Source organism: Anopheles gambiae, chromosome 3 (assembly GCF_943734735.2).
Source record: "Anopheles gambiae chromosome 3, idAnoGambNW_F1_1, whole genome shotgun sequence".
In the NCBI taxonomy this organism is placed as follows: Eukaryota; Metazoa; Arthropoda; class Insecta; order Diptera; family Culicidae; genus Anopheles; species Anopheles gambiae.
In genome coordinates, this window is record NC_064602.1 from 92,306,487 (window position 1) to 92,323,060 (window position 16,574).

Here is a 16,574-nt window from a genome sequence, read left to right on the forward strand (position 1 = left end):
GAATTAGATTCCCTTCCATCATTTCGACTCGTGTCTCCGCGATGGATCCGTTTCCTGTGCTGATAGCGTTCGCTGGACAGTGGAAGCACTTCATTCCGTTTTAATTGTTGCGATGTTAACAGAACATGTTGCTACATCGCTCCATATCGTGTTGAGTGGAGTACGACATACCGCGCACTACTGACTGTGACTGCTTTCGCTTCGTGAATCCCTAGCATCTGAGGATTTCGTTCATTATGCTTGCTCCATTTTTCATTTTGTTTTACATTTCAAAACCCCCACAACAATACAGAAGACATTTTTTCCTGCCACAGCTGAGTGCGCTCGATGCAGTTTAGTGCCCGCGACACAATAGGGATAAGTGTATTGATTCGGCTTCACAACGTTCACAGTGCCGAGCGCACTTCATTTCCTTTCGAGTTTTGGGTTGGGTTTGGGCTCAATGAAAGAAAGGGAGCTCAAACAAACGGTCGAAGCGTACGCCCCGTCGCCGGAAACCGTAAATATATGCTTCACGGAAGCGTTCTGCCACCCTGGACGGTCGTACGACGGTGTGAGATTTTGGGTTTCACTGTGCAAAAATAGCCAATAAGAAAGAAGGGCCCTCAATCGAAGTGCTGCACACTTCGTTCAATGAGCCAATGCTTGTGACTGTTTTTGTGTGGAAGCATTCTTCGGTATTCTTTAGCATTCCGGGAACAGGTAAGAATGCGTTGGGTGTGAGCATGAGTAGTGCATGAGCAGTGGTGGCCCATTGTTGGTCCATTGCCTTTGAGACGTACCGCTATTCTTTAGATCGGTACAAAAAAGCACGAAACGGTTCCCAAGACTCTCCCATCACCATCAAAGGGCACTGTAAGACAAAGACCAATACCAATTGCTTCCATTGCAACCATTGTGCATCGGGAACGGGAAGCTGCTCAGGATGCAGGATGTGCACGGTTTCTTTCGGATATGCTTGATAAAGTGTGGGCCCGATTGGGTGAAATGAAGATACGAGCGTGCAGGGTGAATATCAAAAGAATGCTTATTGATTTATTGCTAGCTTGAGTGCTGTGAATTGTGCGAAAGTTTACCACAAAGGCGAAAAGACCGGGCCTTAGGTGCATTATTAGCCTTTTGTACGGTGCGTTTTTTGAACTTCGGATCTAGAACCTCTCCTCGGTTACGTGCTGCTTGCGAGTGTGGTGCGTGTCATCCTTACTGGCCGGTACCATCGAGTTGAACTGGATGAAGATGATCAGGTACGTAACCATGCCGGCAACGAGCTGCCAAAAAAAATAGAAGTATTAAAAAACAACAAACTTTAAATGATCTCCGCTCTGTCATCTACAAACCCCCGACAGCATGTTGTAGTTGATGGTGAAGAAACCAAACGCCGAGAAGCGAACGCTCGAGATCAGGTTCGGGAACCAAATCGACGAGTGTTGCGCCACCTGGCTGTGCTTCATGGAAAGCTTCGACAGGTAGGACATCAGCAGCTTCGATTCACTCTCCACCTGCTCGCAGATGTACGGCAGGGCCACGATCGCGATTACATTGTACAGAATGATTCCACCCGACAGGACGAGCGTTTCAATCGACAGGCCGCGATCACCCTTGGCCGTCAGATGCAGATAGCAGTAGTACGATTGGATCGTGGTGACCGAGAACAGTGCGGTGTAGACGGTCAGGAAGAGTGGGCCAAAGTACGACTCAATCTTCTGCCCGAGATCGATCGTGCGCGAAACGATCGCAAGAACCAGCAGGTCGTCCGATATTTCACGCCGCCCCACGGAGTGTAGTTCCTCACCGACCGCCGACTCCTCGTCCAGCTTTACCATCGTCGCGAAGCTGATGATCGTTTGACGCGCCGGTGCAAAGATGTGTCCCTGCCTGTAGTACTGCTCGACCAGCGTGTTTAGCCGGCGGAACCGCGCATGCAGCCAGTAGATCAGCACGTACGCGTGCAGAAATGCCATCGCGTAGATGATGAACGGCAGCTGGTGGGACAGCCAGTACCAAACCTCGACCGTAGTGAGCTGCACGAACGACACAAACCCATCGTAGACGGTGAGCGACATTAGGGCCAGCAGCACCACACCGTACCGGAGCAGAAACGACACGCGCTTGTAGCCCGCCACCTCGTGCACGTTGTAGCTGCTCAGCTCGCGATCGATCAGCAAAAAGCCGTCCAGTATCGAGCCGAGCTCGTCCGCCTTCAGCTGCGGCACGACCCAGGCCACCGTCAGTGCGATCGTGTTCATCAGGAACTGGATGTGGTTGGCAATGCCGGTGATCAGGGCCGTCCGGCGCTCGATGAAGAACGTCTCGAACAGCGCGATCCAGGCGACGACCACCAGCAGCAGCACGATCAGCATCATCCAGCGCGTGTTGCGCACCCGGTACCGATCCTTCTGCCTGTCCATCAGGCCCGGCGTCAGGGCAAACAGTCGAAAGCACTTGAACGCGAAATGGAACAGCTGCTCGAACTCCTGCTCGCCGACCGGGGTCGCTTGCAGCGCCGGGCCCGGTTTGGACGGTGGGGCCAGGTTCAGGATGGACACCTTGCGCTTATTAATCCACTTCGACATGATGATCCACCGAGTGCACGGACCGTTCTGTACGTACCGACCATCCCGGGCAGTAGTTTTGTGCCACAAACAAAGCGGGGCCCGAAAGTTTTACTTCTTGCAAGGGAATAATGGGACGGTATTGTGCAATTTTTGTGCGGAACTTTTGTGCTCCACAGCACAGCCCACCCATTCCAAGCTGGGTTGAATTGTTGGTGATGTGATTACCCAACGCCTCAATGGCGCAGAGAAGTTCCTTTTCTGTTTTTTTTTGTTTTGCTTGTGGGTGCTTTCATTCGGCGGTCCGTTTATTTCGCCTCGAGTTCGGGCTCGAATCGATTTTCAGCGGCAAAGCAAAGTCCCCGGCCGGTGCTAAAGGAGAAAGTTTTTCGGTTATCAATGAGGCAAGAAATATTTTACTCCACTCCCCGTTTCGTGCCCCGGGACACTGTAATGGATGCATTTGATTTCGGGTGATTGTGCTCGCCGGTTGTGCTGATGATTTCGTTTGGTGGTTTTCGGTCCGTCGGTTGCCAAGGAAAGATGCTAAAAATCGACCACTAATGGAAGTGGTTTGGGGGTGCGCTAGATCATCGCGGCTGCAGAGGACCTTCCATCCACGTTCCTCGGCAGGAGCCTGGTCTATGGTTCAGAAATCAGTCGTTTTTTTAGAAGGAAATGTAAATAAACTTCTGCCTGCAGTAAGCGTTGCGGTTGGGTTTGGTTTGGGAGGCAGTGGGACTTGGGGACAGTTTTCCACTTGAATGAGACTTGCGCTGGTACGATGCGGAGCGGTGTGCAATCGGTATAATTGAAAAAGCGAAATAAATTTCTCCAACAAGTTCGAAAAACTCTTCGAGAGGGCTTTGTGGGGGATAACTAGCTTTGAACCTGGGGGGATAGAATTTTTTTTGCCATTTTGTTTTTTAGCGACCAACAGCGACGAAACAAACGATATCCGTGGGATTGGGGGAATGTTTTAAAAATAGGGATCTAGCATCATTATGTGCGTACTATAAATTAAACTGGCTGACTCTCTATCTCTCACACAGCGCTCTACTGTGAACTTTTCCATTGTTAGCCGCTACTTAACCTGTCATATTTATTGCGTAGTAATTGCTCGGTACAATTGAGCGAGCATTCAATAGGCTGGAAGGTGCTTATTGAATAAAAAAAAACAAAGCCAACAGAAAGATGGGTGCGTGTTGAATGTTTTGTTTCCGTGGCGATAATAAATCAAGCCCTGGCGCGGTGGCAATGTGGCATTGTGTGAGTGTGGAAATAGAAACAATTGATTTTCCGCCGAATGAGAGCTTACGGTCGATAAACTAAATGATCAATAAGGTTTGGCTGTAATAGTGGTGATTAATTGTTATACGCTGAATGTGCTTGTGCTGTGATATGATAATTATATGTAACCACGCCAACCGTTAGTTTTGTTTATGAATCCTGTTACGAATAATTGAATCAGTTTTGATCAATTGATAAAGGATAATAAATATCATTGAATACAGCTCAACACTAAAAATATAAAATTTACATACATTGTTGTTGATGTAGCTTGTTCCATATGATATTTTAGACATAGCACAATACATTATTTCCAAGAGTTTTGCAATTACGCCTGATTGAAATTATGTCCAAGAAGGCTTACAATCAATAACTATAAAATTTTGATAATTAAAACCCTTTTCGTCCGAAGTTAAGTGCGAGAGTGTTTTTGAGTATGCAGAATTTTGCTATTGGGATGATAGAAATGTTAAAATTTTAGAGAAATATTTCAATTTGAACTAATTCTTCGATTGGTATGTTTACTATTGATCATATAGGAGGAAAATTTAAAGAAGAATAAAAATCAAAAACATTATGTTTTCTATATTACATAATCTTTTGATAACTGGGCTGCAAACTACTAGTATTGTGTACAACGTTTTAATGATACTGTAGTGAATAATGGATTTACATTTTGTTGGTATTATGACGTAGCGAGGCCCCGTAGCGTAGGATTTGCGCGGGTTGGCCACCGCTTAAGGAGCCAGACCTTGAGGAGGCATCAAATTAAGAAACGTACGGCAAAAAAACATCCTTCAGGACGCCTCTAAAGTTATGACAAAAAGGATTTCATATTCGTAGCAATCGTCAGGCGGTTCTGTGGTCCAGTCATGAAATCGCACGTCTCGATATCCTTATAGACCGGCATGTTCGCGTAGGACATTACGTCAAATAGAACGACCAATGGAATCGTTTAAATTTGAGTGTTAAATGACTTTATTAAAAATATAGCTAGGAGACCGAATTCTATCTGAACAGGTCTTTATATCGCAATATCTAATAATGTTAAAATAATTCAACTCAGGAAAGATGTGGTGAATAGGTTGAACGAATAGAAAAGAAGATTTATGATTATAATCATATAAATAGAGGATGATTGAGCCCGAAGGCCACTTAGTCGAATTGGTAAATTTATAGACAGGAGCAATTAATTCAACTCCCTCGAACTACGGCAAAGGTTGTTAAAGTTTTGCTCACAAACCGTCCGAACACTATCGTATAGTGATGTATATGTGATTGTATAGCGACCTTCCCTGACATTACGATTATGCCCGAACAGAAAAAAATCCTTGGCTTATTGAGTATCATGCATTCACTCAATATTTCATTTTTACGAACCGTTGTGTCTAAAATTACAAAAAATAGAATTTAATTGAAGTTGAACTAAAGGAAACTAATGAATATATATTTCACGAAAAGTTACATGTTTTATTATTACGGTATTTACGGTTATTAAAGAAATATCTGTTTTAAAACAAGATATCATGCATTTGAATCAGTGAACGCTTGACAGTTGTTATCAATATCCTATTCGTTATTAACTTATTTAAATGGTTAACATTCCTTGCTTAAAGTACTTTATCCAATTACGCAACTTCAAGCAGAATTTTGTTACGGAAGTATGTTTCACTTTACGAAGCATTTCACTTTTTCCTATTTAACTAGTTAAAAACTAGGAAAACTAACCAGGAAAATGTGTTCACTCCCCATTGTACCAGCAACCGTGATGACATATCACGTAAAATTGACTTTAGCCGCTTGACAAGTTTGTAAAGAGAAGTTTTCCATCGCAGAGAGAGAAAGAGACAGAGAAAGAGAGAAAGAGAGAGAAAGAAAGAGAAAGTGAGGGAAACAGATATGCCACTGAACAAAGCACTAGCCACAGCAGTGCCGACATGCACCGACAGGAAAAGAAAATGTTTTTCCACAAGAACAATGTACGATCGAGCCGGCGCACGATAAGGTAGCGGCATCGAGCTCACCGATGACGGCCCGCTGTTCGATGTTGTTTTCCATCCACACACCAGCAACTACCAGCAAAACGGAGCCCGAAATTGAGTTATTGGAAGCGCATTCCAGGCGAGGGCGGGAAGTTGCTGTTACCATCAGGGGCTGCTTTCCTCGCTGCAGGCGCACGAGGCGCAAAAAAACCCCTCGTTGTTTCGGTTGACTGTGCTGGAAATTAGTTTGCACAAAGTTTAGACAGTGTTGATTTTTCGACGCCGATTTGTTGTTCCCCCTAACCTACCCTACCTATTTGGACGGGGTTGTTTCTCATCATAATGAACGTTATGAATGGACGGCGGAGTGAAGCTCCAAGGGGAGTTGTGCTGGCACTTCTGGCTGAAGCATTTGTCATGTTTGCAAATCATTTGTTGAAGTGTCTGGGCCAAGTTATGAGTGAGTAAGTGGTGAGGGTCTCGGTCTCTAGCCATTAGCATACACAACTGTGTGTGTGCGTGTGTGTGTTAACCACCAACATGTGTTGCACCCTAATGAACCCTAACCACGGTGACATATGGAGTTGGGTGCGTGTTCGAGTAAAGTAACATAAAAAAAACACACACACACACAGCGACGGGTTTTGTTGAACTCGCGATATGTTTTTGAAACAAAATAATCAGCTAAAGCGCATAAAAACGAAGAAGAGACTACTCAAACATACCAAAAACAAATACACCGGCTCATGTTTGTGGCTAACATTAGCCCCGATGCGAGAGTCAACACAAAGCTCCACTAAATTAACACCATACAACAGCCCACTTCCGGGGGTCCAGCCCGTTCGGGTCAAGCGGTTTTTCTGCTGTGCGTATGTTAAACAATGGAGAGCCCCAGCTCCCTGGAGTAAGCGCTTGTGCTGCGGGCTTTAAAAGTGAGGCACAATGTCAACACCCAGCCACCCTTCGCCACATTATCGCCACGGAACATTCGTGCTCGAATTTTCAATCGCAATCATCGCCCTCACTAACGCTCGCATCATTAAAATGCGATGCCTGCGATGCTGCATTTGCGTTCGATTGTTTGGTAAAAGTACGGAACGGAACTCTTGTCGAAATTTCATGAGGAAAATAGTGACCCACAAAAAGAGGAAAAAAAGTCCACCCGTTTTTCTCGTTTCCAATCCGATTCCCTCTTCGATTTGCAGCACGATCACGGCAAATGGTAAATGCTTCCCGATGTGCAAAAAATTAAAATTCATAACGTTTTACACGGTTTTTGCTTTCCACTACGGGCGCGACTGTTATTCGTCGATGATCTTGGCAGCATTTTTCCGAGCACCAGGCACAAGCATACACGGGAAAGCAATCATTACGGCGTAGGAGTTTTTCACAGGTGACTCTCAAACTCTTGAACCAGCATGCTTAAAAACGTTGTACCATGCTCTTTGCTTCGTGTAAAAGCTGTCAATGGCAGTGAGAAAACCAGCGAGACTTTCGATCATGCATGAGGTACGCTTGATGCTTAAGTGTGTAGAGGGAATGGAAGCGTGAAGGCCAAATGGAAATCAAATCCACTCGTCTGCTTGCTGTGCGTGGTTGAATGCAGAGTGAGATACCATTAAGATTCAATTGAGGAAGTATGCTTTGAATTAGAGGGTGTTTTGTAGTGTGGGTTTGACTTTGGCGGTGTTACTTCAATCGAGTTTATTAAATAAAAATTAAGCCTTCGATCGCCATGAAACGCTTGATCCAAATCCATAAACATTCAAAGCCGTTTTATCTGGATTAACAAATACCTTAGGATATGACTAATTGAATCTAAGCTTATTTAAAAATAAGCCAATTGAGATAATTTCTTACCATAAACATCCATTCAACACCATGAACAAAGACATGCTTGTCGGCATGCTTTAAGATCTACTTTCAATTCTTACCAAATCCTCCTCTGCGTCCACGATAAAGTTGTTGGAGTAGAGCGTTTGCATTATGTTGGTCTAAAAGACATTCGTTGGGGCGCAGCTGGGAAATGTTGGACCGGTTCGCGGACTTGGTTATCCTATCGAAATACCGTCAAAACTCGCCTGAAATGATTGCATTGAGTGATTTCATGCCACTTTGAAGCCAGTGGGGACGAATTTGCTTCATGATATGTTTGTTCATGTTTCACTGTTTGGCCAGTTGCATCGACCTCCCGAACCCAAGCAAACGCAGCGATATAGAGTCTTTTCGCTCGGTCTTCATTTTCAATATCCTTTGGAGTTGCTCAAAGGATTCAATACTTTGGACCCTCAAGTCGCTTATCTTAATTAGGCTTTCCTTCGTTGCTCTGACTGTTGTCTAATAGTGCCGATGTTGTGGATGCCGAAATAGGCTTATACGAAGACTACAAACTGCGCTACGGGTCGTCGTTCTTTGATCGCGCACGCTTTTAAACGAAGTCTTGGATTATGCATGCGTAGTCTGGACACCATCTGGTAGCACAGTCATGCAGAGACTCGATAGTGTCCAGAAGAAATTTTATCAAATTGCAGTCCAAAGGCTTCTCCATGGGTACAATAGCCCAATGACTTCTTACTCAGCTCATTGCCGGCTATTAAGTCTGGTTGACATTAGGACTCTACACTTGCACGCTTATTCATAGCCGGTCTTCTTTCCTCCGATCTTGATGTTTCCTCCCTTGTCTCGTCTATTCTCCTTTACGTTCCCTCTTGTTGCCTCTGGGCTAGGTCCCCAATTTTCATCCCTTTCCGTCGTTCTGTCTTTACTCAAAACGATCCCTGGATCAGAACTTGTTAATCCTTTAAGTCTCACTATCATCTGTTTGACTTCAAGCTCCCTCGTTCCCAATTTCGCCTTCGCCTCCTAAATTCTATATAATTTCCTCTGCAACAGAATCCAAAATGCTACAAACGCTTTTTCTCCTTTCCCAGCATGATGGCCTTTTCATCATTCTGCCACGCACAATCAATTTGAAGAATTAGATTGATCCCGTCAGCTTATTGGCTTCCATCACCTACCAAACAAAGAAAAATCTAAAGAACAAAAAAAAAAGGCTCAAATAATCCACTCGATCTTTTTATTCGCAAATTGCATCGCATCATCGCTGCGCGAAGAATAATGAAAAATTATCATAATTCCTAGAGGGGTTGCTTTAACTTAGCTCACTCATCTCCTCCGACCAGGTCGTCTGGTGCGCTGCTGTGCCGAGCACAACAAATGGTACCGGCAGCCGAGCACAAAACGAATGTATGAAGTAACATATAAGAGCAGCCCAAACAAAAAAAAAAAACACATCAACAACATAAAACCCCTGTTTACACAATGGGTACCGTGTAGCAGAAGCGAAATCTGTTTGTGAAAGGGCAGGGGAGGCGCACGGTGGCGTACGTCCAACAGCGGGCAGGAAGACGTGGGACGTCGTCGTGGGAGCAAATAAAATATAACGATCTCATTACCCGAGTTTTGCAAGCGAGCGTTCTTGCCGCTCGTATGTGCATGTGCGTACAGCCTGTCAACCTGTCCTGGCACTGTGTAAGACGAGCCAAGCATATGTGTGTAGGCAACAGCGTTTTTTTCGTGTTGGTTTCTATTTCTTCCTCTCCATCTACCAGCATTACCACCCTACAAGCACTTTCCTTGGGTGGATGACGTTACGCTCGAGTGTGAATGTGTTCGATTTATTTGACATATTTTATTTCACATCCATTCGATCGAGGTTAAAACGAGCCGTTTGCTGCGCCCCAGCTGGATTCATCCATACTGTGCCGGTGGTCTCATCCCCATTTTGTAGCCAAAGACACTGGCTTGCACCAGCAGTGGCAGCAGCATCAGGCAGAAAATCAAACAATCGAAACAGCAAGGCGGTGGTGTTCAGTTTCAATCTGCGGTTCGTGCCCCATCCCCCTTGGGGAAGATTGCGAGCGTACGATAGGGACGTTTGAATGGGCTCGTTGAGGCGAAAGCGATGCAGTTGTAACGGTGTACTCGAGTACAATTACGTACGAGTAGCATCGTACGTTTAAAAAAACAACCCATCGTTACACCGCACTGGTGAGTGACACCACGAAGGGGCGATTGAATGGGTGTTTAAAAAAAATATAAAAAATATAGTTTCAGAAGGTAAATTGGAGGAACATTGTTAATGTTTGTTTGTTGAAAATAAACTCTGCGAAAGTTTTTTATACTGGCAATTATTTTGTTTTTTTTTTTATTATTTCCATTATTAGAAATATTAGTCATATTTTTAGGTATTATATCAATTTAATGATTTAATTAAATTTAATTGATGATTTAATGCAAACATTCCAAATCAATATTACAGTTTCCAATTTTTCTGTATTTTGCTTATTTCATGTTGTAAAAAGTTGATACTAAGTGAATTTTGCAGTGTAGTATATTGAAATATTGGAAGTGTTTAAATTTCATGTATAAAACAAATACTTTCCTATGCCTTTTATATGTTCGATAATAAACCTATTTTGTTGATGTCAACGATAAAATATTGCAAAAGTTTAATTGTTCTGGTTTTATTTAACTTCTAGTTTCACGTTAACTTAGAGCTTGGCGCAACAGGAGACCAAAGGCGCGACCTTAAGCACCATTGATACAATTTTGTTTCCTGCTGCTATCGCATTTTCCGATAGAAGAGGAAGTGCAATGTTTGGTCGACTTTGTGATTTAGTCCTTTGACAGCTTATCTAAGAAAGCGTGAGCTAGCTCCTTACCTTAAAAAACGAAGAAATAAAATACGATACATTCTCAATGCGGATCTGTGTGCGTTTCAATCCTTTCCTTGTACACATCATTTCCAATACACACAATAATAGCCAGTGCCCATAATTTCAGCAAACACTCAACATTCATGTAAACATCATTCCAAACTAGTAAATCATTCATCATCACTACGTTCAACCGCAACAAACAGTGATTAGTAGTCAATCACCGAACTAATCGTCTGTCATCCCAATGCCCTGAAGGTTCCTTGAAAATCCATCGATAATGGCAAGGAAAGCAGCAAAAAAGCGATGCATAAAACCACTTCGATGATGCGAATTCAATCCCGCTAAACACACTGCACTAATCGAACCCGTTTCCATCTTAACATCGAAGCGACTACCCATGCCGTGACGGAAAACTGATACCATTCACACCGGGTGGCTGTCGGTTGCATCCGCACCAGGCGGAACGAGACGATCAAGAGGCAAGAGTCGGTTTTTTTGCAGGTTCCTTTTTATTTTCTAAACCTACCACCACGCTTCCGACAGTTGCACCAGTGACACATCTGTTAGCTGCGGGCATAATTGGAGCTGACGCGTGGGTAGGGCCGTTTACTCTCGTATATCGATTGCAAGCCCCCGGGCCAGCTGCTGAGCGCGACCATTATCGGGTTTGTGCACAATACCCGGTCGGTGAAGCTAATCGTGCAATCAAACGGCAAACCGTCCGGGCGTGACAAAGTGAAACGCTTTTTCCAAATGTATTGTTTTTAAGCTCACCATTTGGCGACGCTAGGGGGGTTTGTTTTTGTCCCGAGCGCCACAAAAGCAGACACAAAACATTGAGTGCGGCGGGAAAAAGGAAATTTAAACGACCAGACCAACCAAAGTTCACCTCACAATCACAAACAGTCGGAGGAGGATGGGGAAAAAAGTGGGCACTGGCAGAACGCCATAAACAGACGTGAAGTGGGACTCGAACGCTTGAACTTCATTACAGCTGGCAGAAAACCTGGGAAGAGAGGAAGCGTAAGTGGAGAACGTCATGCCGTTTTGGTTGCCTCCCTTGGGAACATTATTCTACAGGATCTGTTCGGGTTCTCGGGTCTCAAGCACTGGCGAAAGTATTCATACACTTTTATACATTAATGCTCGAGCTCCAATCCAGCCCTATCCCAATGGTGGGCAAGCATGCGGGAACTTGTTGAAGGAATGGTCCGACAATGCTGGGAACGCTTGCAAAACTTAACTCATCCCGGGCCGTATGTCCCACCCGCTCCAATCAGTCGGCTCAAGCGAAGGGAAGACCGTTGTGGACGTTTTTCATTAAATCCTGGCACCAGCTGGTTGTTATGAAGTCGAAAATTGGTTTTTATGCTGCCCGGTGTTTTGGGAGGCGTGTAAACGGTCCTCCAGCGTCCTACTATAAATTTGAAGGTGACCAGCACTGGGCAGAAAGGTAGGCTGGCATGGAGTTACATCCAAAACAAGGGCGTTCGACAAACAACTTCACGGAACGCTTTGCTTTGTTTGGGAAATTGCAGTTCAAGCTCTGTGTGATTTGAATTCAACCAGAAGAACTTGGAATGCAGTCGTCTAGCGTAGGGGACGAACAGAAAGCTAATCAGATAGAGCTGATGCTGACTACGAAACGCTGAGATGCGATGTAATCGTGGCCGGGAATAACATTACCTTCGATGCTTGGCGATATCGGTTACGAAATAGATCCCGAATTGCTGGGGACAGTAACATTCCCGACATGGCAAACATGGTGGTTACGATACGGCATACGGTATGCTGCCTCGTTCCGATGACGTTCCTGGTTTGACACTGGTGATGCACTAGACCAGCCACAGCCACGACTCGAGCGCTTTGCGGTTTGTGTCGATGGCTTATGATGGCTAGGCTAGGCTTGGCTGGCTCGCTGCGAAGAATCGACACGCCCGCTTAACATGCTGCCAAGGCGCTGCGTCAACTTCATTGGCATTCGAGGCGCGGTTCAGTGTGCGAATGTCTGACGGAACTCTTCAGCTCTGCTTGTCCAGCGGACGAACGTGTGTGTCATTGAGTGTATCGATACTGGGAATGCACGCTGTCTCGTGTCCACACCACCAGCTCCAGTTGGAGTTGGACCAGCTAACGTTGGGGGACTGATTTATTTACCCAAAAGCAAAGTTCTTTCACCGTTGCACATCTTTACAGCGGTGGGCGATCGTTTCATTGGCCACACGCCAGCGAAGCGCCTTCGCCCCGGACGAACGGCACGTGCCCTGGCATAACTTCCTTTTTCGTTCGAATCGATGCGAGATGTGCCACGGAAATTTGTAAACCGTAAGGCAAAAGGACGAAGGTCGACGGTTGGCTGAGAGTGCCGATCCGGTGAGGTATGCAAGTGGACCAGTTTCACGTCCAATACGCGTACGGTGCGCTTGTTTGTGCAGAGTAGGCCTTCAGCAGAGCCTTGGCGGAGCAGTGGGAAACAGTTTTCTGAGCCACAGCATATCGTTAGCACAGTGTTACAAGCTTATTTGATAGTTGCCTTTTTTGTCGTTTCCTCTCGGTGGTCAGAGTGTATGTAGCGTGTACCGTTTGTTGGGGAGATAGTTTATCTACCCACCACTGCAGTTAGAGTTGGCGCTGCTACGGAGATGCAACGATATGGAATACTTGGTTTAGGGTATGCAATCTAGCATTGTAGCGTTGAAGTACTGGGATTGATTGTGATTGTAGAAAACAGGGTATATGAAGGCTTAAACACTCCTTTAGATTGATAATTGAACCGTATAGAGATATTTTAGCTCTGTATAATTATATTTAATCACAGTGCGTAATAAAATTTTCTCTATTTTAATCGTTCAACTCTTACAACAATGAACTAAACTCGGTAGAATGAATTGCATTGAGGTGTTTTTATTCCTACAATTTTTTGAGGTTTCCTGTATTTCTACACATTCTGCCTATGAGTCCAATAGTCTTCATATCTCGACCATTTACATACCTGTACTGAGCAATGAATTAACAGAACGTTAAGATCTCGTATAACAGCAACACGATTGAATACTTTTGAATCGAAGCAATACCTCAGATATCTTATCCAGTACTACTGCCAAACCGTATTATTAGTAGTTTATTGCAACTTACATTAAACAATGTGTGAGATATTTAGGCCTTTAAAAATAAGAACAAATCCTCGTTGACCGTATGGTTGATTTTTTTTACACACACGGTGAATATGATCAATCTAAACTGAGTGTCTCTGGAATCAAGCTACTGCAAAGATGACATGCATTGGAAGATATAATTATTGCGAACATCAAGAGACGTATGCAGCTAATCAACTCAGATTATCTTTACAATAATAATAAAACTAATGCATATTACTGATGTTTGTTTCACTGTACCACATATAGTTTTGTAAAGACTTTTTACCAAAACTCGATAAAGCAAAAAAAAAGAGATTTCAAAACACCCCGTAGACGTTTGCACACAATACATCAGAACACGATGTGATGGAGCACATCTGCCATTACAAAAGAGTTCAGTGGATAACTGTTTACCATGTGTAAACTGGAGTCAATTCAGCAGCCAGTTCGTTGGTAATAAAACCCAATAAGTGTTCATTCCTAGAAGTAGTAATGATGCAGTATTTCTATATTTCTTCCTAATTCACACCTGAATTTCATGGAAATGAGCCTTCAGCATTGTTGGAATAAATTCCAAGGTGAAGAGTTTGTTCCATCACGAGATGCATCATACAGAATGTGTTGTCTCTTATTCCTGTTTCATAGCTATGTTTCTTGGGATTCGACGTGCAATTCTTCTTGATAATCCTTTCTGCCACAGTTTAATCCACAGCTAACCCCATCTGGTAAGTTCACTACCACCGAGAATCACAGAACCATTTAACGCTGTTTTTGCTTACGCAATAAGCACTTTCAAACGATGTAACTTTTCCTACCAACTTTGAACTGACTGTGAAAGGTTGCGCATTAGCCTTGCAAAGGTATCGCCGTGTCCGGTAGTTGCATCGTCACAAGTTTGATGCTCATTTTTCAAGCTCAATCCATCCGGTCGACTTCACCACTTAATTAGTCTTAAAACCTCCGGGTTTCCCGGGCGCAGTCCTTAATCGTGGTGTGGGTTGATTTGTAAAGACTTTACTTTCATACCCATCCCAAGGCCTAACAAGTTGTTCGAAAGGGATGTAAAAAATAACGCTTAACGCAAGCAAAGAGGATAAAAACGAAAAAGAATTGAAAACAAAACACACAGCATATCGTTGCCCCTTATCACAGCACTTGATCCATCCGTAACCGTCTCCTTTTCTCGCTTTCTTTGGTTGACCGTTTTGCAGCTCGTACTAACTGGAAACTGCGTAGGTAAATCAGAAGGAGTGGATTCATTATGATAGAATAGGTTGTGAGGATGCTGATCTCTCTCTCTCTCTCTCTCTCTCTTTCTTTCTCTTTCTCTCTCTCTCTATCTCCCTCTCTCTCCCTCTCCCTTCTCTCTCTCTCTCATTCTCCCAGGATATGTTCCATCGGGAAGACCTTATTCGGGAATGTCCGTTTAAGTATAGCTCGTTACACATAAACCCTAGGGACAAAAAGCTCACATCGCATTGACCGACGGTTTCCCACCGCAACGCATTGCTTCCCCTCTTGCTGCGTACGAGAATGACGACTTGCTTCATTAACTTCAAGTGGGTGCTTGTGCCGACCGGTCGTGATATCGAGCCGAGGAGTCCTTCTCGTCAGTAAATGAATCAGGGATCGTTTAGCTCGAATGGTCGAGAGCGGGCGGTAGTACCGACCGGGTAGTACAGGAAACATATTCATCCAAGGCTCGTGTCTTCGATGATCATTATCACAAGAGCTGCATATGGTAAGAGACACATAGGGAAACGACCGGTAGGATTTGCTGAATGAGCTGAAAAAGACTACCGCAGAAGATTTTCCGTAAGCTTTTTTTTGTGGGTTGTAGTAACACAGCTTTTGGGAGCTGCCCTTCGAGATTCGTGTGGCTCTTTGAGTGGTCATTCGGTGGGAATTGAAAAGGGGAACATTATTATGATGATTGTTCGATGCTAGAAGCAAGGCCTCCGGAAGCAGATGTAGGAGTGGAACGGGAAAGACACTGGCAAAAGTCCATCCCGAAATCATTCATCATCCAGCCACGTGCACGAAAGGGATCGGAAGGGACTGCGAAGCAAACATAAATCCCAAACGCTGTGGCAGAAAGGTCACTGGAATGCATTCCCACTCACACCAATAGGTCAAAGTGGTTGTTGGTCGGTGTTAGAGCCCGTTGGAGGGGTAGAAGTTACGCACTGTAAAAAAAGGGAGAGAAAATCGTGATAAAACGGATGTGATTTTCCGCTACCTTCCATCCATTATCACAAACTGTGTACTGTGCCCGGCCCTTCGTTAAGGTTGGTGTGATTTTTGGCCTGCTTTAGATGGGGGGCAAAATGTGGCAAAAAATGGAACGAAAAAAAAAGCGAAAACACTGTTGCAAAAATTGATTGGAAATGGGAAGAAAAATATGGCACGGCGCAAGGATTCGGTTCCGAAACAAACTGATACTTTTCAAACACGCCAGACACACCGATGATGGATTCCCATGTGCATGCAATTTGTGGATATATTTTTCGCTGTCAACGCAAATGGTTCTGCGCTGTGGTGTGTGTGAGTGAGTTTTATTTGCCTTTCCTGTTAGTGTTTTAGCACATGGAAATGGAACGATTTGCGGTAAGGCGGATATCATAACAACACCTTCCGGTTACCTTCGTTACCGCAGTGTTCCAGTGAAGCACGTGTACACCGAACGAAAGCGATTGCATCGCGCGTCCGACACAAATAAGGTTCAAATAAACCTGCGCGAAGGGTTTGTAAATACGCATGAATACACGAAAAAGGAAGGTAGATAAACCACTCGAAAAAGTAAAACATCTCTATTGCTTGTACACCGTTTGTTTCTCGAGCTCACCAGCTATAACCCGCGCGGTTACTTTGGATATACATCCTGCGGGTAGG

The 16,574-nt window shown here is 44.4% G+C and overlaps 1 protein-coding gene across 1 annotated transcript; it reads right to left on the bottom strand.

Moving 5' to 3' along the window:
• Positions 1-1,027: 1,027 nt before the first annotated feature.
• LOC1280748 (gustatory receptor 68a) lies at positions 1,028-3,077 on the bottom strand. The gene is made up of 2 exons (XM_320613.2): positions 1,338-3,077; positions 1,028-1,268 (listed from the first exon to the last, which is right to left on the bottom strand). Exons 1-2 carry the CDS (start codon positions 2,571-2,573, stop codon positions 1,149-1,151), a joined length of 1,356 nt encoding a protein of 451 aa, XP_320613.2. The 5' UTR covers positions 2,574-3,077; the 3' UTR covers positions 1,028-1,148.
• Between the last annotated feature and the right edge of the window lie 13,497 nt (positions 3,078-16,574).

Excerpts from the sequence above, each read along its gene's own strand:
- LOC1280748 (XM_320613.2), bottom strand. The coding sequence starts at position 2,573 with ATGTCGAAGTGGATTAATAAGCGCAAGGTGTCCATCCTGAACCTGGCC. Across the intron at positions 1,269-1,337 it reads ACTACAACATGCTGTCGGGG|CTCGTTGCCGGCATGGTTAC; the intron begins GTTTGTAGATGA and ends TTTTTTTGGCAG.